At 51.8% G+C, this 25,725-nt stretch overlaps 1 protein-coding gene across 1 annotated transcript; it reads left to right on the top strand.

Moving 5' to 3' along the window:
* The first annotated feature begins 8,266 nt into the window (after window positions 1–8,266).
* On the top strand, window positions 8,267–25,060 carry SUMO3 (small ubiquitin like modifier 3). Its single transcript, XM_028505102.1, has 4 exons — window positions 8,267–8,458; window positions 14,591–14,719; window positions 21,120–21,191; window positions 23,654–25,060. The coding sequence occupies exons 1-4, from the start codon at window positions 8,438–8,440 to the stop codon at window positions 23,744–23,746; spliced, it is 315 nt and encodes a 104-aa protein (XP_028360903.1). The 5' UTR covers window positions 8,267–8,437; the 3' UTR covers window positions 23,747–25,060.
* The last annotated feature ends 665 nt before the right edge of the window (window positions 25,061–25,725 follow it).

Genomic DNA, 25,725 nt, shown 5'->3' with positions numbered 1-25,725 from the left:
CTAAGGCATGAGACCAGGAGGGAAGCAGGACAAGCCCTGGACCTGCCACTGCCGGTCCCCAATCTCTTTCCCATCCCTCGTTCTAGACCCCTCTCCACAGCGCCTCTGCTGGCCCGGCCGCTCCCTGCAGTGCTGTTGTACATACAGGTCCCAGGCCCCGGGGACAACGCCCTGGTCAGGCTGCTGCTGGTTCATTTGCCGTCCTCTGCTCTACCAGGAGGCATGACAGATGGCCCGTGGGTCCCCAGAGCTCCCGACAGACTTGCTGTGGCCTGGTACTTAGCATAAACCTGTGTACCTCGGGGTCAGGGTTGCCACTCCCAGGGTTTCCCTGCTACTGGTCCACTTCAAGGAGCCGAGGGGACCTGCAGCAGTCACCTCCTCAGGGAATGGAGACCTTACTCTGTCCCCTGGTCCAGGTGTCCAGCCAAGCCTGCTAGGGCAGGAGGCACCAGGTAAGTTGCTGGGAGGGGTTAGCAGGCAGTTACACCACCTGGACTTGCTACCCTAGGCTGCTGAATTGGACAGACCGCAGCATTCTGGTGACTCAGCCCAGAGAGGTTTCCCGGTGGGAGGCAGCTTTCCTCCCCGAGGTCTCGTGGCTGGGTGTCCCCTGGGCTCTCCAAGTCCTGTGCCTCCAGCTGAGGTGAGGAGGACAGCAGGGCAGCCCCGGTGGGGACGTGACACTCACCTCCATGCAGTTCCCTTGGCAGGACGCACTCCCGGCCGGGCAGCTGCCTGCCTCACCGGGGCCACACTGGGAGCCCATGCAGGCTGTGGGGGAACCGTGTCCACTTGAGACGATTCCCTTCCACCAGCACCTCCGCTCCCTCGGGAAAGCCGGCTACAGAGGCCCAGCGTGGGCCCCTCCCTGTGCGGAGAGGCTGGCCTGGCCAGTTCAGCGGGGACTTGACTTGGTTTAATGGGCTTTCTCTCCAGAGCTAAAAAAACATTCATCTGTAGTAGTGGAGAAGAAGTCTCCTTGTTCTAAAGCCTGCGTGCTGAGAACAGTGCCTGTCTACAGGTGAGTCACAAAATACACTCAACATGACATCCTTGCGTGATTCCCCAAGTTCCCGTTCTCTAAGGTTAGGGGTAGCAGTACCGAGTCCACAAGATGAAGTTTCTTTGACAGTGGGAGTGGCCGCGGGGCTTTTGCAGTGACTCGGAGGGAGGCTGGGGTGCTGGCCTGGCCAGCACTTTTACTGACATTTCCAAGAGGATGCTGTCCACCTGCCGGCTCTTGATGAGGGTCGGTGGTGGGCCCTGCCCCTGCCCTCTGCTCCCCGCTGGCCAGCTGGGGCGGGGTGCGTCCCGTCCCTCTCTACGGCTCCCCACCAGCCGGCTGCCCTTTCCTGACACTAATGCTCAGTCATCACTGACGCCTCCGGCACTGCCCCTCTTGGGACTTACTCTCAAGTTTTGCGTGTTCTGCGTGTTCCTCTCGACTACTGCACGTGATCACGTTTGGCCCAGTGAGGTCGATGAGTATCGCACACTGAGGGTGAAGTGTGGCCTTTTCTTCGTGCCTCGTGATTTTCAACTTTGTCCTAATGGACAATGTCGCCCTTTTTGTTTATTCAACAGTTTTACAAAATCAGGGGTGGCCACCTCCAGTTACTCACAGAGTGTCAAGGACCCATGTTCAGAGGGCGGCAGTAGGGAGGGGGCCACCCTGTGTCAGCTTGGGTGCCGGGGGCTGACACGGGGAAACCAGACCGGTCTCTCTGATGGGAACCTAACAAGGAGTTAATCTGGTCAATGTAAACAGTAGTTAACCCAGTATTAAGAATTGTTAAGTAGGCATAATAAATGATTAACTTGGTATAAAGAGAATTTAACCAGCCATAAAAGTAGCTAGCCAGGGCCCTGGCCAGTGTGGTTCAGTTGGTTGGAATGTCACCTGGTAACTGCAAGTCGCAAGTCTGATTTCCAGTCGGGGCACGTGCCTGGGTTTCGGGTTCGATCCCTGATCCAGGCAGGGGCATGGGCGACCCCCGGTCTGGGTGTGTACGAGCTCAGTCTGGGTGCCTGTGAGAGGCGACCAGTCAGTGCTTCTCTCTTGCACTGATGTTTCTCTCTCTCCCTTCCTCTCTCTAAAAGCAATGAAAAAAAAACAAAAACAAAGTGTCCTTGGGTGAGTGTAAAAAAAAAATTCAGTGAACCAGGCATGGAGAATAGTTAACCTGCTTGCCACAGAGGCACCAGCTGGCACCCAGGAGGAGGTTGGGTGATTCACACCCAGGACCAGAGTGGTGGGCCCAGCCCCGAGCAGGAGGTAACCCTGTCGTGAGCTTGCTCGAAAGCCTTACCGTGCTGAGTTCTGAACGGAAACCACAGGGTGGGAGCGTGAAGTTGGGTGGCTCGCTCGGGAGCCCTAGGCCTGTTTCCCAAGAATGTTGTCATGGCCTGCCCCTCCCCAAGTGGACACTGACCCAGGGAGGAGGGAGGGCAGGGAGAGGTAGGGCCAGCCCTCGAGAAGCCTACCACAGGGCCGAGACAGGCAACCGAATCCCAGGGATCCGGACACCAAAATCGGGAGAGGCTGTTTCAGAGGGCACAGGGAGTTTGGTGCTGTGCTCTGAGAGCGTATGGTGGTGTGTTCGGGGGTCAGAGCCGGCAGGCCCAGGGCAGTGGGGGGCTGCAAGCAGCCCTGCCCTGACCCTCCTCTGCTCCCTGACTCCACGCACCTCCTCCCCAGACCCCTCCCTGACTCCATAGTGTCTCACAGGGCTCTCACCACGACCAGCCCAAGCCAGACCCTGTCGCCCGAGCTCTACAGTCTGCAGAGCACGGCAGCGTCTCCATGCTGCCCTACTCAGGTCCACCACACCATCCCTCTGCTCCTCTGGAACATGGCTGGCCCCACTGTCCTCCCTGGAGCCTCTTCTCCCTCACCCGAGGGACCCCTTTAAACTGCAAATATGACCCACTCAACGCCCCTCCTCTGCCACAGTGCCCACTGCGCTTAGAAAATGGCCCGAGCGCTATGATGGCCTAGAATGCCCCTTGCTCTGCTCCATCTGCATCCCCCTCTCCTCCTTCAGCACACCAGCTCCTTCGTGCCTGGAACCAGCTGGCCCTCACCTGGAGCACCTTCCCAGGCTTCCAGGCAGCTCCTGACTCTGCTCCCTCTATTGCAGGTGTGTGACCTTACCCTCACCGCCTACCTGAAGGGCCCCCCTTTGCTATGATCTGTTCCCTAACTCAGATCTACTGTTCTGTTCTGGCCACCAAATGTAGCAGGGTTTAACCACAGAAGCAGAACCAGTGGGCTGTCTGCCCAACCATCCACTCATCCATCCATCCACCAACTACCTCCCACCCATCTGTCCATCCCTCTTTCCATTCATGCACCTGTCCATCCATCTTCTATGGATCAATCACAGGGAACTGGCTTCCACAGTCATGGGGTTGTAAGTCCCATGCAGTCCCTGTAAGGCTCTCTCCCCATCTGATGCTGGGACTTCAGGTCCACAGGGTGGGCGGATAGGAAGGGAGGGTCATGAGCAGCAGGGCCGCTCAAGAAAGGGCTGAGCCCCAGGACAGCACCAGCCCCTGCTATGAGCTCAGCAAGCACTTGTGAAATGGATTAATAGATGGGTGGATGGATGGGTGGATAATGAGAGGTTGGATAAATGGATGGATGGTGGGCGGATAGGCGGGTAGATGGATGGGAGGATAAGTGGTTGGATGAATGGGTGGACGGGTAAATGGGTGGGTGGGTAGTGGGATGAGTAGTTGGATGGATGGATGACTTGGGCAGAGGGATGGGTGAATGGGCAGATGGATGTATGGGTAAACGGGTGGGTGGATGGATAAGTGGATGGATTCACAGAAGATGTGAATAACACCTTCCATAGAAGATGTTATTGTACAAAGTCAGTATTTATTTAGACTTCTCTATAAACGTGTGCTCTTTGTTGTATTCCCATGCTTCCTTCTCCCTTCATTCCCTCCTGTTTGTTTGTTTGTTTTTTACGATTTTATTTATTTATTTTTAGAGAGGGAAGGGAGGGAGATAGAGAGAGAGAGAGAAACATCAATGTGCGGTTGCTGGGGGCTGTGGCCTGCAACCCAGGCATGTGCCATGACCGGGAATCGAACCTGCGATGTTTTGGTTCGCAACCCATGCTCAATCCACTGAGCTACGCCAGCCAGGGCTTCTGTTTTTTTCTTTTCTTTCTGTTTTCTTTTTCTTTTTTAAATTTTATCAGCACAAGCTTTAATTCAATGGCCAGAGAATGGAGAAGCAGGTGTTAAACTCACAGATCAGTTTCTCATTCTAGAGAAGTCTGGGGGAGATCATGGGGGTAACGTAATGAGGGGGAGGCATGTGCATTCATTTTCTGGGAACGGGTGGGTCCCTTCCCAGAACCCGGGCACCATCCCCTTTCTTCTCTCATGTTCCAAGTCGGATCTGTCTTGGCGCCAGTGGGTGTGTCCGTTAGCAGGCAGGGAATAATGAGCTTCAGGGTCTCCTGGAGGTCAGACTCAGCACTGTCTTGGTTCAGGCGGCTTTGGTCAGTTTGTTGTTATTCTAGTCCCCTTCCTTCGTTTGTGTTATTCCAGTAAAAACAACCCACATGGGGAAAACATGGGGGTAGGCATCCCGGTTGGGAGGGTCGCTTGTTTGGTTGGCTGACAGTCTGGTGAGTGGGAACAGCTATCGTGATGATTACATTATAATATATAACATGCCCTGACTGGCATAGCTCAGTGGATTGAGCTTGGGCTGCGAACCAAAGCATCAGAGGTTCGATTCCCAGTCAGGGCACATATCTGGGTAGCAGGCCACTGCCCCCAGCAACTGCACATTGATTCTCTCTCTCTCTCCCTCCCTTCCCTCTCTAAAAATAAATAAATAAAATCTTTAAAAACATATATATATATATAAACTTAATTCTATCTTGGCCTTCATCTGTTCGTTCATCATCATGTTCATATTTCCCTTGGTTTTGGATCGCTTGTCTTCGGTTTTCTTTGTAAACTTTTATTCAATTCTGGATATGGGTTATGACAATATTTTTGTTAATTTGAGACCCTGGATGATGCTCTTTTCTTCCAAAAGCAAAAGCACCCTTTTGCTTCAAGTTGGTCATAGGAAGGAGAGCCAATCAGCTTAGCCCAACTTAGGAGCGAGCTGTGTGGATGCTGGGTTCAGTCTCTGTGTGGACTGATCCCTTGACACCTCAGCCTGACTCCTTCGCTCTGGGCCTCAGTGCTTTGGGTCAAGGTCCAGGTTATTGATCAGAGCCGCCACCCCACAAGTTTATCCTGTTGTTGGCTGTGCCCATTCTGGGAGACTCAAAAGCAGTGTTCAGTGTCTTAACTTCTTGTCCATGGCATATATTTATGGATCGTATTACATGTGTCTCTCCCCCTCTCTTCCTCTCCCTCTCTCTCCCCCTCCCTCTCCCCATGCACACGGAGGGAAGGACACAGGGATGTGGTGGCCATCTCCAAGCCAGGGAGAGGGGCCTCACTTGAAACCAACCCTGCTGGTACCCTGATCTCAGACTTCCAGCCTTCAGCGTTGTGAGAAGAAGTGTCGTTTAAGCTGCCCAGTCTGTGGTATTTTCTCATGGCAGCCTGAGCTGACTAACACATCATACTAATCACCAAATGTGTCTAAGGGAAAAATCACTTCCCTCCTTTCTGGGATCTTCGCTCCTCAGAGACGTTTTCTGTGTTTTGGTAGCTATCTAATGCCTTCAGATCTTCAAAATATTTCATATAGATCGTCTGGTTGTTCAAAACCACAATGGTTTTGTAATTTGCTTTAAGAAACTTACTAACATCATATGAGTGTCTTTTCTTATCAACTATTCTTTTTTTTTTAAATCCTCATTCAAGGATGTGTTTATTGATTTTAGAGAAAAGAAGAGGAAGAGAGAGAGAGAGAGAGAGAGAGAGACAGGGAGACAGAGAAACATCGATGTGAGAGAGATACCCAGTGACTTCCCATTTGTTCCCGACTGGGGATTTAACCTGCAGCCTAGGTATGAGCCCTGACCGGTTATCAAACCACAACCTTTTGGTGTCCGAGACAATGCTCCAACCAACTGAGCCATCGGACCAGGGCCATTTTTTTTTAGACATGTAATAGTGACATAACCTTTCATTATATGAGTAGACCATAGTTTAATTTCTTATTGTAAGAAACACATTTAGATACTGTGTTTCATCAATTCTAAGTTATATATTTTTCACACTTTAAGTCTGAAACCAGGATGTACCTTCCATCCATAACCCATCACAGTTTAATGTGTATGTGGCACATACATTATCTTTTATAATTGAGGCTGTCTCAGAGTTGTCGATGGATCTGAACACTGCTACCCCCAGTCACACCACAGCCAACAGTCTGGGGTTTGATTCCCATTGTCTATCTCTGTCCTGGAAGGGGCTGGTTCTAGAAGGCTCCCCTCTTTCGGAAGTGCAGCTTGAGCTGGCCATTCTACCTGGGGATCCTCTGGCAGAGGAGGGTCACTGTCCAGATTCCAGGATGAAAAGGACCAAACCCTTGGACCTGGCTGATGCGGCAGGTTGGCTCCCACTAGTCCTTGCACGAAGAGACTTCATCAACATGTGATACGACAGCCCTATTTTGGGGAACCCCCTTCCCCTCTCCTAAAGGCATCTCTGGTCAAGAAAGTGAATTTTCAAGAGTCAGAGATGGTTTGTGAAATTAGAGTCTGTAAAAACTTGGCTCCGTGGCTTGCGATGTGAACAGGAAATGAGTGGAGCCCAGTTGGCTGGGATTTAGGATGGACATGGTTCATCTGTCACTTAGGTTCAAATCCAGACCCTGCTGCTCTGTAGCTGTGTGATCCTATGCAGTCCACCCTCCCCCTAAACCTCAGTTTCCTAATTGGCAAAACAGGGATCATGAGGGGCCCTGCTTCTGTTTCGTGATGCTTGAGTGGTACTGTGCTTGGCACACTTTTGAGTGATAGATAAATGTTGGCCATCACGGGTCCATTTCATCTGAGGGCATTAGGATTACAGACAGGGAGGGCAGAAAGAGCCAGGGCTTCCTAAGAATGTGCACCTCAAAGTAGTGAAAGGACATACCGACTGTGACCCCCATTCTCTGGCACACTTTTGGTGTCCACCGGAGCATTCCTGTAGCCCACCGTGGTGGGGTCTAACCCTGGGTTTGCCCTGAGAGGCAATAGGGCCCATCAGTCGATCTCATTGACCAACTGCCTGCTTTCAAATCCCAGTCATACCACATGCAAACTCTGGGACCTCAGGGTATGGAATTTAATTTCTGAGCATCTCAACGTCCTCACCTGTGAAATGGGTTGCTGTGAGAATTAGGTTCAGAGTACTAGCATCTGGCGCAGCGTATGCACTCCAGAAATGCCAGCAGACCAGTCACAACATGGCCTCTTACTCCCATCTCCTCATCTCCCCCAGGTGTTCAGCTTCCACTTGCCAGGTTCAGAAGCCTCAAGGGGGGCCAGACAAAAGAGGAGGAAACCTCAGAGGAAAGCCCGGCTAAGCCCAGAGTGAGACGTGGACAGGAAAAAGACATGCTATATCCCTGATCCTTGTTCATGTGCGGCCACCTGCAGCTCTGGGTGGAGGCCTGACCTGAGATTTTGTGGGCTTCAAAATGAATAAATGCCAATGTGTCCTTGGTGGATGGAGCTGATGAGAGGGTCAGCTTTGGCCCGCCTTCTAGTTCCGGAGTTCTTCATGACCTGACATTTGGCCCCTGGGTGAAGGCTCCTTTTCCAGTAGGCGCTCTGGCATTCCCAGGTCCTCTGTGGCCACTGGAGGTGGTTCACCAGACCGGCCTTATTTTCCTTTTTCCTTGGAGAAATGCACTCTTCATGCGGGAAGTGAGTGGCGGCCCCTGAGCTTCGCTGGCTGAGTTCATGCAGGCGAGGGCTAGGTCTGTGGATCAGGGCACTGAGGCAGACAGACCCCAAGGTATTGCATCAGTTGTGGTCCCTGAGGCCGCACCCGACCCAGCCTCTCGGCAGAGCTCTTTGTGTGCCACTCCCATTCCTATGCCCCGCCCCCGGCCCCCCCTCCCCCGCTCGGAGTCCAGAGCGATTCCGCCTTGGGTGCCCTGAGCGGCCCTAAAGTCCCAGCGCACCCCACCCCCACCCCTCGGTGCCCCGAGCGCCCCCGGGTGTTGGGGTGCTGAGATGGCGCGGGGCTCCGCCCCGTGACGCATTCCTAATCGTCGAGAACCTCAGCCCAACCGGGCGCGCGCTCGACGATCCCGGGCGCGCGCGTCGTGCACGCGCGCCCCCACGTGACCTCGCCCCGGCCAACCGGTGCGCGGGGATTTGGGGGGCAAAGCGCGGCCCCGCGAGCAGTTGCGGCGGGAGAGCGGCGGGCCGAGAGCGTGACTTGCCCGCTCCCGCGCTGCTTAATTCCTCGCCACCGCTCCGCCACCCCGCCACCGCTCGCAATCATGTCTGAGGAGAAGCCCAAGGTAAGTGCTGGTGGGCGCGGGCCATCCTTCGCTCGACCCCCACCTGCGCCGTTCTGTCCGCTCCTGCTGCACATTGGGCACCCTCCGGGGCTCAGCACAGCCTCCCCGGCCAGGGTACAGCAGCGTAGTCTGGGCCTGCTCGAGCCGGGGCTTCCCGCCCCTCCCCCCGCAGTCGCGCTGCTCCGCTCCCCTCCCCCAGCCCGCCTGCCCCGCCCTCCACCCAGGCTCCGCCCCGCCTTGGGCCCAGGCTCCGCCCCGCCCCCCACCCCCACAGCCCAGGCTGCCCTCCGCTCAGGCTCCGCCCCTACGTCCCAGGCAGGTCCTCACACCCCTTGCCCAGGCTCCGCCCCAACTGCTCGCGCCTCGCCTCGTGGCTGGGCCCTTAGGGTCTTGCTCCCACTGCCACTAGGTTTGGGTCCTCCTCTAGGACGGGGGCGGGGCCCACACGGAGCTCGGAGGTACCGCGGGGAGACCCCTCGTCAAAACCCTCTTGGCTCCAATACTCAGTTACTGCCGCCCCTTACCTGTCGGGCTACACCGTGTCTTGGACCCCCTGCCGCATCCAGACTCCCCCTTTCAGGGAGTCTCCTGCCTCTCCCCTCCTGCGTCCCTTCTACGGACATCGCTCCCTCCCGCTCTGCAAAACCAGCTCCCCTTCCATCTTGATCCCCAGTTGCGGGAATCTGGGGCCCTGCCACCCCCTTCACGGAGAAACGCCCTCCCCGCCACAGCCCTTCTGGACCGTCTCTCTCCAGGACCTTCTGTGTCACGGTGGCCCTTCACCCAGTAGCCCCCTCGCTCAGCGGTCTGTCTGGCGCTGTGCGCTACCTACTAACCTGTCTGGGCGCGCTGCCGACCTTTACCTTACAGCTGCTCCTGCCGCACCCTCCGGCGTGCGCTCACCGTTGCACCGCCAGGCCCTGCGGGTGTGCACCCACCCTCCCTATCGCAGTCCCGCGTGTGCGCCCCTCCTCCCCAGGCTGTCCCCACTGGTCCCCATGGCGCCCTCTGCTGTGTGCTCCTCCAGGGCAGTGATTTTCCTTTCCTTTTTTTTTGCCTTTCCTTTCCCTTTTCCTTTTCTTTTAAATTTATTGATTTTAGAGGGAGACAGAGAGAGGAGGGGGGAGAGAGAAAAAAAAAACCACGTCGACTTGTTTTTCCACTTATACCTTTATTGGTTGAGTCTTGTATGTGCCGTGACTGGGGATGGAACCCGCAACCTTGGCTGTGGGGAGGATGTTCTAACTGAGTTACCCCGCCAGGGCCTGGGGCAGCCATTTTCAGCCTTTTTCGTCTGATGGCACACGTGAACTAACTACAAACATTCTGTGGCACACCCCAAAATATATGTTTTGCTGACCTGACAAAAATAGGTATAATTTCGATTCATTTACACCTGATGGCTATTGTGTTGGCCGTGTCATTTCTTTATTGGACAGTCTAAGGGACAAGAGGGCAGTGCCCCTGACTAAATAGTTGAGTATTGCAGCACAGCGGTTGAAAGTCAGTTTTCCAGGGTATTTGGCTGTCAGTCTTTGGGAAGGTCCTCAGTGGTTGTGAAATTACTCCTACTAAAAACAGGTTTCCAGAGTTTTCGGTCTGCACTGTCAGAGTTTGTTTTTCTGACCAAGAGGAAGCGCTGCTGTGGAGTTGAATTCTCTGCACGCAGGCTTCCTCCGATGCCGGCCTGGGGCTGGAGGCTGCAGCCCTCAACACGGTGGGCGTGGAAGCCAGCCCCCCCCCCCCCCCCCCCCCCCCCCCCCCCCCCCCCGCCCTGCTTTGAGTGAAGATCGCATTCCAGGCAAACTTCCTCTGTCTGTGTTCGGCTGGAGCTGCCTTTGCCTTTTATACCACCCCTCCCAGCCCGGTCCTTTGGCCAAATATAAATGCCTTCCTTTGTTTTCCGGGTAGCTTCCCCTTATTGAAGTTTACAATGAAATACACACAGTACTCATTTCTTCAGTGGGTTTTAACTTAACTCTCCCATGTGGTCAGCTTCCATGGCCCTTTCAGTTGAATAAACGTGTTTGGATTGTGTACAAAATGACTAAGTGGTTTGCCGGATGAGGAGCCCCCCCCCTGCTCTGGGTAGGGCCCCGAGGCGAGGAGGCGCACTCCCAGGGCATCCGGCTGGCGGAAAGAAAACCTTACGGGTCAGCGGGGAAAGCAGCTTCTCACTCCCCTGCATAGCTGAGGCAGGGAACTGGCTGCAGTGAATTGTGAATTGTGTTCATTGTTTGTAGGGTTTGTTTGTTTTTTCTTTTCTTTAAAGGTTGTATTTATTTATTTTAGAGAGAGTGGAAGGGACAGAGAGGGAGAGAAACATCGATTGGTTGCCTCTCTCACACCCCTAATGGTGGAAAGTGGGGAAACCTGGCCCGCAACCCAGGCATGTGCCCTGACCAGGAATTGAACCAGAGAACCCTGATTCACAGGCCAGCACTCAATCCACTGAGCCATGCCAGCCAGGGCTGTTTTTCTTTTACTCCTTGTTTATCAGGAGCTCACCAGGGGTCTGGGACAGGCCATTATTCTTGGCGACCCTCCTTTGGAGGAGAGAGGTGCCTGGGGCCTTCCCTGGCTGCACTAGGCCCTCCCCCGAGGGAACGGGTGCCCTCACTGTCCCCGGTGAGGCCCTCTGCCCAGTCCTGCTGCCTTTCTCTGCCGGGTCTGCAGCTGCTGCCCTGCCTTTCTGTTTGTTTTGTGTTTTGGTTCCTGTATCGGTTTGTTTGAACACATCCATAATTTTTCATTATAAAAACAAATGTTTTGCCCTGGCTGGTGTAGCTTAGTGGATTAAGCTCAGGCTGTGAACCAAAGGGTCGCCAGTTCAATTCTCAGTCAGGGCACATGCCTGGGTTGCAGGCCAGGTCCCCAGTATGGGCCATGTGAGAGGCAACCACACATTGATGCTTCTCTCCCTCTCTTTCTCCCTCCCTTCCTCTCTCTCTAAATAAATAAATAAAATCTTAAAAAACAACAACAACAACAAAAAAAACAAATGTTTTCTCTGTCCACAAGCAAAAGAATTAAGTTGGACTATTCTTAACACCACATACAAAAATTAACTCAATGGATTAAGGACCTAAATGGAAAACCTAAAACAATAAAACCCTTAGGAGAAAACAGGACAAACACTTCTCAGCATTGAACGTGGCAATGATTTCTTGGATACGAGGCCGTAGGCACAGGCAACAAGAGTAAAAACAAACAAACTTGGCTTCATGAAAATTTAAAAAATTTGTGCATCAAAGGATACGATCAACAGTAAAAAGGCAACCTACAGAAGGGGTGAGGATATGTGCAAATCATCTGTATATAGTAATAAAGGATTAATATTTGGAATATATAGAGAATTTATAAAACCCAACAGCTGAAAAACAATCCCATTCAAAAATGGGTGAAGGACTTGAGTAGACATTTCTCAAAAGAAGATATGCAGACAGTCAGTAAGAGCCCTGGCCTTGCCCTGGCTGGTGTAGCTCAGTGGATTGAGCGCGGGCTGTGAACCAAAGTATCACAGGTTTGATTCCCAGTCAGGGTACATACCTGGGTTGCAGGCCACGGTCCCTAGCAACCGCACATTGATGTTTCTCTCTTTCTCTCCTTCTCCCTCCCTTCCCTCTCTAAAAATAAATAAATAAAATCTTAAAAAAAAAGAGCCCTGGCCTTGTTGCCCAGGTGGTTAGATCATCATCCTAATGTGCCAAGGTTGCGGGTTCAATTCCTGGTCAGGGCACATACAAGAATCAACCAATGAATACCTAAACAAGGGGAACAACAAAGCGATGTTTCTGCCTCTTTCTCTCTGGCTCCCTTTCTCTAAAATCACCACATAAAAAATTAAAAAAAAAAACAAATGTTCAGTAAGGACATGAAAAGATGCTTAAAATCGTCGATCATTGGGGAAATACAAATCAAGACCTCACACGCAATGGGACGGTTACTATCAAAAAACCAGAGAACAAGTGCTGGTGAGGGCGCGGAGCAGCTGGAACCCTCGTGCACTGTTGGTTGGAATGGAAAATGGGGCCGCAGCTGGGACAACAGTATGGAGCTTCCTCAAAAAATTAATATAGAACTATCCCATATGACCCAGCAATGCCACTTCTGGGTTTGTACTCAAAATAAGTGAAAGCAGGTTCTCAAGAGGCACACTCACACGCACTGCAGCATCATTTAATGGTAGCTGAAATGTGGAAGCAACCCAAGTGCATCGATGGATGAGTAGACATACAAAATGTGGTCCACCCATACAATGGAATATTATTCAGCCTTAAAAAGGAGAGAGATTCTGACGCAGACCTTGGTATGGATGAGCCTTGAAGACATATGCCAAGTTAAATGAGCCAGTCACAAATAGGCGATTATCGTGTGATTCCACTTATACGAGGGACCTGGAGTCGTCAGAGTCAGAGGAAGAAAGCAGACGGGCGCCAGGGGCTGGGGGAGGGGAGTAAGTGTTTAACAGCGACAGAGTTTGAGTTCTACGAGATGAAAAGCGTTCCGGAGACAGGCGGTAGTGATAGTCCCACAACGTTATGAATGTGTTTAATACCACTGAAAATGGTTCAAATGGTAAGTTTCATGCCATGTGTTTTTTAACAATAAAAAATTGGGAAAAAACTAAGTGCAGTGTGGTACCCTGGATTGGGTCCTGGAACAGGAAAAGGACACTGACGAAAGAACTGGTGAAACGGCAACGAAGCTTGGAGTGTCGTTGCTAGTGATGCGCCAGCCAGCGCCGGTTTCTCAGGTGCAGCAGGTGCAGCCGTGGGTGCTGGATGCTGATATTTGGGAGACAGGGGAGAGATGTACAGGAGCTCTCTGTCTCTGTTTTGCAACTTTTCTGTAAATGTAAAATTGTTCCAAAACAAAAGCTTTATTTGGAAAACAAAAACAAAAACAAATGCATGTTTAATCTCTGGGGGATGAGGGGTGCTCCTAGAGGAGACCCCCAGCCCATCCTGGCCTCGGGTCCTTGAGCACTCCCTGCTTGTGTTGCTGGGTTTGCCCACACTGGAGTCCACACTGTGGAGGGGGTGGTGTGGTGCCTGGCCCAGCTGCCACCCAAGGCTGCAGCGGGGTAGGCACCGCCCCAGGGTGACCTCCTCCGGGCTCCTTGCTGGGGACTTGCCTCCTAGGGGCACTCCGAGCTCCCCAGACGGAGCTGCACCACCACTCAGCCTCAAGCCGGAGTGCGGGATGCAGCTGCTTGCCCCCCAGCACCCCCTCTGTTAGGAGAGAGGGCAGCAGGGGCCCCAGCCCTCCCAGTAGGGAGGGAGGGAGAGCGGATGTGACTCCACAAAGCCTGCAGTAGCCCTGGCCCAGAGCCCACCCCACTGTGGAGGTCAGCTCTTCTGGGGATGCGCCGACAAGGGGCACACAGGCAAAAGAGCATGTGTGTCAGCTGGAAAAAGCACAGTCACTTGGAGTTCCATCAAGTCTTTTTCTCTTCAGATTGACTCGGGGTAGTTTCATCATTTTGTTCAGCAATAACACCTTTATTCCCAAACAGTGCCAGATAAATGAGATGGCCCTGTGCCTGCGGGACCCTCACTGTGCACGCCCTGCAGGCACAGCGCCCTGGTTCTCAGGAAGTGCCTCTCAGAGTGAGCTGCGGCTCCAGGACACAGACCTGGGCATCTGCTGTCTGTGCGATTGCTCGGCGGCTGTGAGCAAGTCCAAGATCCAGCGGAGGGAGCGCTGGCTCCCCACGAGGGTGTCAGCTGCTCGCAGGTGGAGGCTGCCGCACACACGGCGGCCCCAGAAAGACGAGCACACGAGGGCTCATCCCCCTCGGCTTCACACAGTGATCTGCCGGCAGACGTGGGCTTTGTCTCAGTTTTTTCTAGATTGCACAGATTTTTTTCTTTGAAGGACCAATCTGTGAGCCCGGTATATTTGCATTGAATTTCCTTACACACGGATGCTTCACAAGTAGAAGTTAAAAATAAATTCCGTGTCAAAATAAAACCCTCACATGAGTGACTCTGGTTTGCTGGAGAACTTGAAGAAATGGGTTGCTTTTAATGACTTAAAAATACTGCAGCAATCACCGAAAAGGTGATTATTTAAAACAGTGGTTATTTTGGGACTCGGTGTTGAGGCCCAGTGTCGTATCTTTTGCAGGAGGGAGTGAAGACAGAGAATGACCACATCAACCTGAAAGTGGCTGGGCAGGATGGCTCTGTGGTCCAGTTCAAGATCAAGAGACACACCCCGCTGAGCAAGCTGATGAAGGCCTACTGTGAGCGGCAGGTGCGCCGGCGGGCTGGGTGGGACTGCTGTCACCGCGTGTGCGGGCTGTTCAGGGCTCCACCGTCCTGGAAGTGTGTGCGCCCGTGTATGTGTCTGCACATGCATGTATGCATGGATGTGTGCATGTGTGATGTGTTTGCATGTGTATCTGTGTGCAGAGCATGCACGTTCCGTGGTTGACATCTCTCTTCAGCCCTCTTAACCTCCAGGTCGTGCCCATCAGCTCTTGTCTCAGCAGGCAGCACTGAAGGCCGCCTCTCCCCCTGGGGGCTGAGCGTGATGGCGCCTCTGCTGTTGGGGTCAGTGCCGGTGCAGCCGCCTTCCTGGGCGGGTGCGGAACGGTACAGCGTGTGGGGTGCCGTTCTCCTTCGCACAGTAGCTGGAACGTGCTTTGGAGACACAGCCCTCATCTCAGTTTATTTTTATTTTATTTATTTTTTATTGTTTATGCTACTACTGATGTCCCATTTTTCCCCCTTTCACACCCCTCCTCATCAGTTTAGCTTCCACAAAATGTTTGATTCCCTTTATTTACCAGTTTTCAAAATAAAAAGCCGACTCAGTTTCATCTTCCCACAGTGACCAGCTAAGTTGAGCACTTAAACATTTTTTTTCTATTGATTGATTTGAGAGAGAGAGGGGGGAAGGGGTAGGTGGGGAAGTAGTGGGGGGAGAGAGAAAGAAGAGGAAAGAAGGAAACATTGATCACCTGTTCCATTTATTTACGCATTCATTGGTTGAGTCTTTTTTTTTTTTTAAGATTTTATTGATTTAGTTTTAGAGAGGGAAGGGAGGGCGGGGGGGAGAGGGAGAGAGGGAGAGAGAGAGAGAGAGAGAGCGGGAGGGAGAGGGGGAGAGAGGGAGAGAGGGAGAGAGGGAGAGAGAGAGGGACACATCAATGTTTGGTTGCTGGGCTGGTGGCCTGCAACCCAGGCATTACCCTGACTGGGAATCGAACCTGCGATGCTTTGATTTGCAGCCCGCGCTCAATCCACTGAGCTACGCCAGCCAGGGCCATTGGTTGATTCTTATATGTGCCCTGACTTGGGATCTAACCCGCAACCTTGGCATATTGGGATGATGCTCTAACCAATCGAGCTACCCAACCAGAGCCAAACTGAGCATTTTTAGTTATGGTTATTTCTGTTAGTGTCATGAACTTACAGCTGAAACGCATCTGTGCTTCGTCTCTGCGTCGGTTTCGCTCTCATCCTGCTCTGTGGGACTGACCTTTGGTCCTGGGGCTTATCCCACCCACTCAAGTGCTCTCACTCAGTGGCTGTGCCTGCGTACTGCCGTGGGTGCAATGGGTGCCCTGGCCTCTTCCCCGGGGACCCTGTCCCTTTTAATGGGAGGGGTCCTTCTTCTGGCTTCTTTGGAAATACAAACGTTTAGCCCATTTCCGTTCCCGGCTTTGGTCCTTCTTGCCGTGGCTTCTGTTGTTGTAAAAGACACCATAGGGAAGCCACGCCTCCCTCTTTGCCCTCCTGCTTCTCAGACCCTGCTCCGCAGAGGCACTGTCATCACTCCTTCCGCTTTTCTTTCACTTGTTCTGTAAATGTGCTTGCACTTTGATTTTAGAGATTATCTTCACCTGTGGAAGGTGGGGATGCGGCTCCAACACCGCCACCTCACACCCTTCCCTCTCCCCTGCAGTCATTTGCTCTGGCATCTGCTGGACTCTGGGACCCTGGGACAGCTGCCCACGGGGCTACACCGCGGACCCTGCTTACACGCCTGTCTCGTCCAAGTCCTTTTTCCTGGTCTGGTGGTAGCCGTGTGCCCATTGTTAATGCAGCCCCCACATTCTCCCCTGTGCTGCCCGGTCCCCACGTAGGCAGGCACTGGTGGTCACCGCCAGCCACCGCTTTGTGTCCTTGCTTTTCCCACCGTCCCTCCTGGGCCCCTCCTGTCCTGCCCCCCTGGAAAGGTTTTTTGTGAGGCCAGCTGCGTGTCTGTCTGTCATCTCAGAGTCATTCTGGAAACTTCTTCCACTCTCTCCTTTGCATTTTCTGGGTTAATCTTCTGCCCTTTCTGATGGAGCATGTCTTCCAGTCTCTTGTTCAGAAAGGGCATGTAAGATGCAGCATCGGAGGCACTGCAGTCTGAAAATGACTTACTTGTTTTTTACAAACCTGTGCGCTTGAATATTTGACAGCATGCAGAGTTCCAGGTTGAGATTCATTTTCCTTTTTTTTTTGGAGTTACTGCATGATTTTCTTCTGGCTTCTAATGTTGGTGTGAAAAGTTCAGTGACTTTCTGATTGTCTTTCCTTTGTACTTATCTTGGTTTTTCTGAGCCTTTTTGGGACCTCATTCCCACGTTCTGGAGTTTCACCCTCACGTGCTTTGAGGTGTGTGATTTTACCACTCATTTCTCGGGTTCTTTCAGTCTAGAAACTTACTTTTAGTTCAGGAAGTATACCTTGTATTAGTCCTTTACGGTGTGTGCCCTCTCTGTCTCTGCTCTCTCTTTGGAGTCCCTGTCCGTAGTGCCGGCGCTGTTCGGGAATGCCGACTGTGACCGCTTCCACTGTTTTGCATGGGGGGGGGGGGGGGGTTTGTCATCGCTGTTTGTTTCCTTTCTGGGAGCTTTTCTCAACTTTATGTGGACAACTTTGTCATGATTTCCAATTTCCAAACGTTCTTGTTCTTTGAGGCTCCTTCTTCCCTAGTGTCAACTTAATTATTGTTTACTAAGAATTCCGTATGTGTGCATACCTGTATTCATGTGTGTGCATTCATGCATGCGAGTGTTCATACGTGCATGTACATGCATATGCATTTGTGCACGCCTGTGTGCGAAGTGTCCTTGGATCCCACCCCTCCCTCACCCCCCATGTTTCTCCATCTGAGGTTTGGTCTCTCACATATTGGAGTCTTTCCTTAAAGACCCTCTAACCTTGGTTAACTACTCACATTTAAGACTGAAGCACTAGAAAGCTGGTGGAAAACTGCACATACAGGTGTGTGGACAGAGCTCACACGTGGCGGGGACGGCGACCTGCTGGGGTGGTGGTTTTGCGAGGGGCTTCCAGATGAGTCACCAAGTTTCCCACAAGTCGAGCCCTGCCCCGCCCCGCCCCGCCCCTGTCTGTGCTTAGGGAGTGCAGTGGAATCATGGAGGGGGCTCCGAGGTGGCCTGGGGTGTGCCTGCTCTCCTTACCGCTTCACTCAAGCCCAGGGCTCCCTCTGCCGGTGGAAAGCACAGCACCTGGCCTCTTGGGCTTGGTGGCCCTGACTTGGGGGGCTGATAGGAACTTTCAGGCATTATCCAAAACCAGCTGCCTTCGGCATCTCTGCCTCTCAGACGGTCTATGCCTGCGCCTCGCCCCTCAGGGCTGTGTCTTGTTGCCCCCACCCCATCTGGACCTTGGGGTCCAGCGTCCAGGGCTTTGGAGCTCTCAGCCCGTTGGTGACACCCCTTTTCTGCGGGCTCGTGGCCCTCCTGCTGTTTGTCCTTCTGTTTATGCCTTTTTTTATTTCTTTATGTTTTTTCAGTAGAGTTTCAGGAGCAGTAGAGAGGTGCATTATAATCCTGTTTCTCCTGTTTAAGCAAAATCAGAGCTGCTTTTAAAAAGGCAGTGTCACCCTGGCTGGTGTGGCTCAGTGGATGGAGGGCTGGCCTGCAAACCAGGGACGTCGCCGGTTCCTGGTCAGGGCACGTGCCTGGGTTGGAGCCAGGTCCCCAGTTGCGGGTGTGTGAGAGGCAACCACACACTGATGTTTCTCTCTCTTTCTCCTTCCCTTTCTCTAAAAATGAATAAATAAAAACTTTTTAAAAAGGCGGTGTCTTTGCCTTGACTGGTGTGACTCCTTTGGGCATTGTCCCACAAAGTGAATGGTCCTTTGCTCCTTTGCCCGGTTCCCCTTTAGGGCACACACCTGGGCTGCCGGTATGGTCGCTGGTTGGGGTGCACATGAGGCAACTGGTTGCTGAATTTCGTGTCGATGTTTTTCTCACTCCCTTTCCCTCCCCTCTCTCTAAACATAGATGAAATTGAGAAAATAAGAAGGCGGTGTCCTTGCACCCTGGCCGTGTCAGCACTCCCCCAGGAGGCAGAAGGGCAGCAGGTGCTCCTTTTAGGACGGAAGATGTCCTCCCTTCTGCCTTCCTCAAGGGCACAGCCATCAGGGCTGCGTCCCAGTTCTATGCAGTCTTCTTGTCGTGTGCCTCCTGTCACCTGACCTGTTCCCAAGAATGTTTTTAAAAATATTTTATTGATTATGCTGTTACCGTTGTCCCATCCCCCCCCCATTGCCCTCTGCCCTGCACACCCCCTCTCACCCACGTTCCCCCCCTTTAGTTCATGTCCACGGGTTATGCATGTAAGTTCTTTGGCTTCTACATTTCCCATACTATTCTTAACCTCCTCCTGTCCATTTTCTACCTACCATCTATGCTACTTATTCTCTGTACCTTTTCCCCTCCCACCCCCCCACTGATAACCCTCCATGTGATCTCCATTTCTGTGATTCTGTTCCTGTTCTACTTGTTTGCTTAGTTCGTTTTTGTTTTTGTTTCAGGTGTGGTTGTTAATAACTGTGAGTTTGCTATCATTTTACTGTTCATATTTTTTATCTTCTTTTTCTTAGATAAATCCCTTTAATATTTCATATAATAAGGGCTTGGTGATGATGAACTCCTTTAACTTGATCTTATCTGAGGAGCACTTGATCTGTCCTTCCATTCTAAATGAAAGCTTTGCTGGATAGAGTCATCTTGGATGTAGGTCCTTGCCTTTCATGACTTGGAATAATTCTTTCCAGCCCCTTCTTGCCTGTAAGATCTCTTTTGAGAAATCAGCTGACAGTCTTATGGGCACTCCTTTGTAGGTAACTGTCTCCCTTTCTCTTGCTGCTTCTAAGATTCTTTCCTTCTCTTTAATCTTGGCTAATGTAATTATGATGTGCCTTGGTGTGTACTTCCTTGGGTCCAACTTTTTTGGGACTCTCTGAGCTTCCTGGACTTCCTGAAAGTCTATTTCCTTTGCCAGATTAGGGAAGTTCTCCTTCATTATTTGTTCAAATAAGTTTTCAATTTCTTGGTCTTCCTTTTCTCCTTCTGGTACCCCTGTGATTTGGATGTTGGAATGTTTAAAGATGTCCTAGAGGTTCCTAAGCGTCTCTTCATGTTTTTGAATTCTTGTTTCTTCATTCTGTTCTGGTTGACTGTTTATTTCTTCCTTCCGGTCCAAACCATTGATTTGAATCCCAATTTCCTTCCCGTCACTGTTGGTTCCCTGTACATTTTCCTTTATTTCACTTAGCATAGCCTTCATTTTTCCTCTAACTTGCAACCATATTCAACCAGTTCTGTGAGCATCCTGATTACCAGTGTTTCAAACTGTGCATCTGATAGGTTGGCTATCTCTTCGTTGCTTAGTTGTGTTTTTTCTGGAACTTTGATCTGTGTTTTCATTTGGGCCATATTTCTTTGTCTCAGCACACCAGTTACGTAGTGAGGGGTGGAGCCTTAGGTGTTCACCAGGGTAGGGCAACCCATGTCACTGCGTTGTGACACTGTCTGTGGGGAAGGAGTCGAGAGGGAACAATGGCGCTTGCTCCGCTCTCTGACGGATTTGTCACTTCCCACTATCCAGAAGCAAACTGGGCCCTTCTGGTGCTGATTCCCCAGTGGGTGGGTTTGTGTACATTCTAGGACCCTGTGGGTCTTTCCAACGAACTCTCCTGTGAGGCTGGGAGTCTCTCCCATTGCCACCTCAACACTCACAGGTTTATTCAGTCAGAGGCTTCAGGCTTTATTTCCCCACGGGGGCCCTGGGTTGGGCAGTCTATCTCCCTCCCCAGTTGTTCCTCCTGGTTTTTCTGCGCGAGAACGTGGGACCGTCACATCCCCAGCTGCTGCTTTGCCACGAGCACTCGCCACCCGTCCACCCTACTCCGCCCCTCCTACCGGTCTGGATGAATGTGTCTTCTTTAACTCCTTGGTTGTCCGACTTCCATACAGTTCGATTTTCTGTCAGTTCCGATTGTTTTGTGTTTTTAAATTTGTTGTTGTCCTACTTTTGGTGGTGCGAGAAGGCGCAGTGTGTCTGCCTACGCCTCTGTCTTGGCCTGGAGTCCAGACCCAGTTTTTCTCTGAGAGCGTTTTAAAGGGGGAAAGTGGTGGTGTCGGTGGTAGAAATCCCGTTTGGCCTCTAAAGGAAGTGCGGGGAAGGAGTGAGGGCAAGTTCCTGGGGCTACAGGTCGCTGGAGCAGCGCTCTCTGAAGGTGCTGGTGCACGGGAAATGGACTGCACGCCCCCTGGTGGGTTTGCAGTCCACTGTATCATCAGTCTGCATGTTCAGAATCCTGGTAGTTTGATGTAAAACATTTGATGTGTTTTAGTTAATTCATTACCTGGAAATATTTAATGGCATTTGCCTTTTCTTTTCAGGGCTTGTCGATGAGACAGATCAGATTCAGGTTTGACGGTCAGCCAATTAATGAAGCAGACACCCCGGCCCAGGTAAGAAAGGGTTCAGGTGCCCTGGGCTGCTTCCCACCTGCACTTTGACTGACTGCTGTTCCAGACATGCTTGTGGGGGGCTACTGACGGGTGCTCACATGGGATGCGCATGTTTTCTCAATGTTCTTACTCATTAGGTTATTTACCTTTCTAATTGGGCAGCTCAGTGTTTCCAATGGGAATGATGCTGCTTTGTCGGCCGTCCTCCTCCAGGCCGGGAGGGGCAGCAGGTGGGCCGGGGGGTCAGCAGAGGAGGTCCAGGAGAGATGGGCTGAGTACTCACACCCACTGGTGGTCTGGACACTAGTCAGTTTGTAGCTAACTTAGTGGTTTGCTTCTTATGCCCTGTAAACATTTGTGCATAAAGGGTATGAATGGAAAGGAGTGAGTTTTTATCAGTCAGGAGTTAGTTTTTGTTAAGCACCCCACCCCCCACCCCGCAACCCTCTCAGCGCTGGCTCAGCCTGTTGCCGCGCGTGGTCCCACAGTGGAAAAGCTTCGGATGGAGGAGGCCGAGGGTCGATCTGTGGGTCTTGTCATTCATCATCTGGATGACCTTGTGATCCAGTCACTTATTTGTTGGGGGGCTCTGCCCACAGAGGCGCCCCCCCATTCCCCCATCCACCACAGGTGAGAATAAGTCTACCAAGACATGATCTGCTTGGGGAGGAAAGGTGGCCGATCTCTCAAAGGAGAAGGGCCAGGAACCTGTTCCTCAATGGGCTTTTATTGGGTTCTGTTTGCACGGGAATACAGGTAAAGCTCATCAATCATTGTCAGGCAGTAAGGCTCAAACAATAGATGACATACAAAGAACTATTAAGGTTTATTCTGAGTCAGGGTCAGTTAGCTAAGGGTCTATAAAACTTTGGGAAACAAGCTCATTTCATGCTTGGATCCTAATCAGAAAACTGAGGACATTCTTAGCAAAGCAGGTTTCACAGGATTTTACATTCTTTCTTAGGCCTGATCACCCCCAGGGGACCCGCCCTTTCCAGCACAGGGCTGCACCGCCCTCTGTCATTGTTTCAGGCTTAAGTCAGGCAGGGGAAGTAGGCAGCGAAGAAATTAGGAGACTTCTTGTAGACAGAATGAGGACTCAGGCTATGTCAAAGCCAAGGGGTGAGGGTCCATCACTCTCTTTTTCTATAGCCCCCCAAGTCCTTCCCTGAGGGCTCCTCCGTGACCGTGCCTATCTTAGGTCATCCCTCCCTTGAGGAATCTTACCCGTCACTAGCTAGCTAACCGGTTATCTGCTAGGGGCCAAGCAGGGTGAAGTAAAATGGGGTGGGGGCGGGGGCAGAGGCAGCCCCTCTGCCAGGGAGGTAAGCTTTGTCCCCTTAGTGGCTTATGGTCCCAAGGCCTCTCACTCAGCCTTAGCCATGGGGGCGGTTACAGCTTCTGAAACCAGGCAGGGCGGTTCCCGACACCTACTCTGGTGGAGTCTCATTAGCCTTGTCCTTCAGGGAGGGACAAGCAGAGTGAGACTCATGTAGACGGGCTGCACGTTTCTGCCCAGTTGAGGAACTCCCCTACCATGGAGATGGCGGTTGGCTCTGTGAAGATTTCTGGGAGGCCTGCCCTGGGCTGGGGGCTGGAAAGCCGTCCGCCCACCTGTCACTTGGCTCCTGCCCAGGTAGTGTCTGCAGCAGGACAGGGCCCTCCAACCCTATTTAGCCTATGATTTGCAGAAGCTTTCTTTTGCTCTGAGAATGGACAAAGGTCAGGGCAGGTGTCCATGCCCACAGTGTCAGTAAGGGGAGCAGGCAGGGAGCATTTGCCCATCCTTGCCCTGGTCTTGAAGGTGAGGACAGGCAGCCACGGTGCCGCCAGCCGCAGGCCCCTCACTGAGAGGACCTTCTCTGTTGACTGGGTTTGCTTTGGAATCCATAGGCACCATCCAGGCCAGGCACCATCCAGGCCTTGGTGCTGCTCACTGGATGTTGCTAACTGGAATATTTAAGTAATAATTTTAGTTATTTTTTTTTCAAAACAATTGGATTATCTTACTTTTTTAAAAGATTTTATTTATTTCTTTTTAGAGAGGGAAGGGAGGGAGAGAGAGAGAGAGAAACATGAATGTGCGGTTGCTGGGGGCTGTGGCTTGCAACCCAGGCATGTGCCCTGACTGGGAATCAAACCTGCGACACTTTGGTTCGCAGCCCGCACTCAATCCATTGAGCTACGCCAGCCAGGAGTTAAAGTTAGTTTTAACTTCGTTTTGTTAGGGGAATGTTGGTGAATACGCAGTTTATTGGAAATCCTAAACAAAGCCTCTTCTCCCTGCACACGACCCAGGAGGGAGGGCCACACAGCGAAGGTGTGACAGGGTGGTGCACACCAGTGCGAGGGAGACAGGGTGGTGCACATCTGTGGTCAGTTGAACAGTTTCCGTTCTTGTGATGGTGGGGAAACTAACAGCTCTCCCCTCTCTCACTGTGCCGCCACGTCGATCCTGCCAGCTGGAGATGGAGGACGAAGACACCATCGACGTGTTCCAGCAGCAGACGGGAGGCTCGCGGGTGACTGGCTGCCTCTCGGGATGTGGTCTCTAGAGGGACCGGCCCCACTTTGTCACTGTCCTTGCATTTGCTGTCAAATAGTGAACACGTGACCATGCCAATCACAAAGGAGTCTGCAGGAACCAAGGACATCCACCAAAATTCCTTTCCTCTCCGACACACTGCGGGTGCAACTCAGAACTGTCTGCAGGGACAAGTCCTCGCCTGAACCCGGGCCAGCCACAGTGTCATGTTTGTTTAGGAAGATGAGTTGCAAAGTTTCTGGGGTTTGTTTTTGCTTTTCATTTTTGTCTTTCCCCTCCTATGACACTTCCCTGAAGCTTGTGGTGTGTGAATGTCCTCTTAGTCTAGATGGGGATCGTATCCTAGGTATTGAGTAAGCCCTCCTGCTTATTTTATCATGTAGAGAGCTGGAGTCACCAAAGTGGGGGTGCTTCTGTGGGACACATTTTGGGGGCATTGTGGGGATGGGCGACAGACTTCCACTTACTGTTTCTTGTAGGTTTTTTAAATACTAACTATTGCAAGTTTAAATCTTGTGGGAATATAGTAAAGTTGAAGGGAGAATACTGGAATGTTTTTTAAAAGGTGAAAAGAAAAATAACGAAGTCCCTCCATGGCATGGCCCTGGACGTTCTGTTCCTCTGGTGTCTGCTTGGGCAGAGGTGGGCCAGGGGCCCCCAGCGGTGCACGGGCAAAGCGGGGTGCAGCGGAAATAGGCTTTTCCCTTTTTCTTTAAAAAAATTTTTTTTCACTTACCGTTTACATTCAATACGATTTTGTATTAGTTTCAGGTGTCCCCTTTTGTTAATACAGAGGAAGGTAATTCCCATGTTTCTCACTTGGTAGTAGTACTGTGGCCTCCAAGTTCTTCCAGTATTTGCTTCGGATGAGTAATTATGGTCTCTCTCTAAAAAAAGTACGATTAAGTATTGCTGACTTTGCAGTGACAGTTTTGTGTAAAAGAGCTACTTCCGAGTGCTGTTACAGGCGGGCCCCAGGCAGACAACTTCCCGTCCTCACGGACTGTGCTCTGCCACTTTCCAACATTAGCTGTGATTTCATTTCGGTGAGACATTTTGGAACCCGTACCTATGAAACGTTCCGTTCTCCTCCCGCCCTTCCATGTGGAGCCCCTGCTGCCCGGTGGCCCTGCTGTGCCTCGTTCTGGCACCTGGACAGTGCGACCTCGACCATCTCTTGCTTGCCTGGAATCTTGCCTTTCCTTTGTGTTTTGCTGTTGGGGTGTGGATGTGGTGTCTGCTGGCTCTGCTGTTTGTTCACAATTTGTACATTCTTTGTTGTCCTTTACTACTGTACACAGTAAATATAGTTTGGTATTCTGTCTCTTGTATTAAATATACTGCGTTTGGAGGTTGTGGCCAACTGTCACAATGCAACACTTGTAATGACCACTCAGCGAGGCCACTTAGATTTTGATTGAAAGGCTAGTCGATGAAAAGTAAGTATTCACCTGCTGCCTCACCCCCAACACCCCCTGCCCCTGGGAGGTCACCTGTGTTGGGCTGCCATGTTCCTGCCAAGAAGTCCACCCTCTCATGCCCCACAGAACTCTCCCATTCAGTAAGCTGAGCTGACACTGTGATGACACTCACTGTCTTGGGTGTCACCTGTAAAGAGAGGATGGGTTTTGGAGGCAGCAGATGGAGCTGGGCATCAGTCTGGCGTCTCAAGTTGTTTGGTGCCTCGTGCCTTCCTGTCCTACTAGTGTTCCTCTGTGTGGTTGACAACCTGCTCACCTGCTCTGAAGCTGAGTGAGCTGCTACTAATTTGACAGAACTTCCCAGTGGACTCTGCTGTGACAAAACCAGGGTTGAAAATGACAGAGCTGTTTTAGTTAGTGCATCCAGTGAGGTGAACACAAGCTGAAAGATCAAGGGCAGCTGGGATATAGCACGTCCACTGTGGAACCTGATCATTTACACTAGCCAAAGTAGTAGGTGGGCCCAAGCACATTACAGGGACTGAGTCATTTGCTAGATGCCCTGGAG

The sequence above is a fragment of the Phyllostomus discolor genome, chromosome 2 (assembly GCF_004126475.2).
Source record: "Phyllostomus discolor isolate MPI-MPIP mPhyDis1 chromosome 2, mPhyDis1.pri.v3, whole genome shotgun sequence".
In the NCBI taxonomy this organism is placed as follows: Eukaryota; Metazoa; Chordata; class Mammalia; order Chiroptera; family Phyllostomidae; genus Phyllostomus; species Phyllostomus discolor.
The sequence above is the reverse complement of the archived record's forward strand: the minus strand, read 5'-3'. Positions and strand labels throughout refer to the sequence as shown.

Bases quoted from the DNA above. Each gene is read 5' to 3' on its own strand.
- SUMO3 (XM_028505102.1), top strand. From the start codon at position 8,438: ATGTCTGAGGAGAAGCCCAAG. The intron at 8,459-14,590 runs GTAAGTGCTGGT...TATCTTTTGCAG, and splicing joins TGTCTGAGGAGAAGCCCAAG to GAGGGAGTGAAGACAGAGAA. The intron at 14,720-21,119 runs GTGCGCCGGCGG...TTTTCTTTTCAG, and splicing joins AGGCCTACTGTGAGCGGCAG to GGCTTGTCGATGAGACAGAT.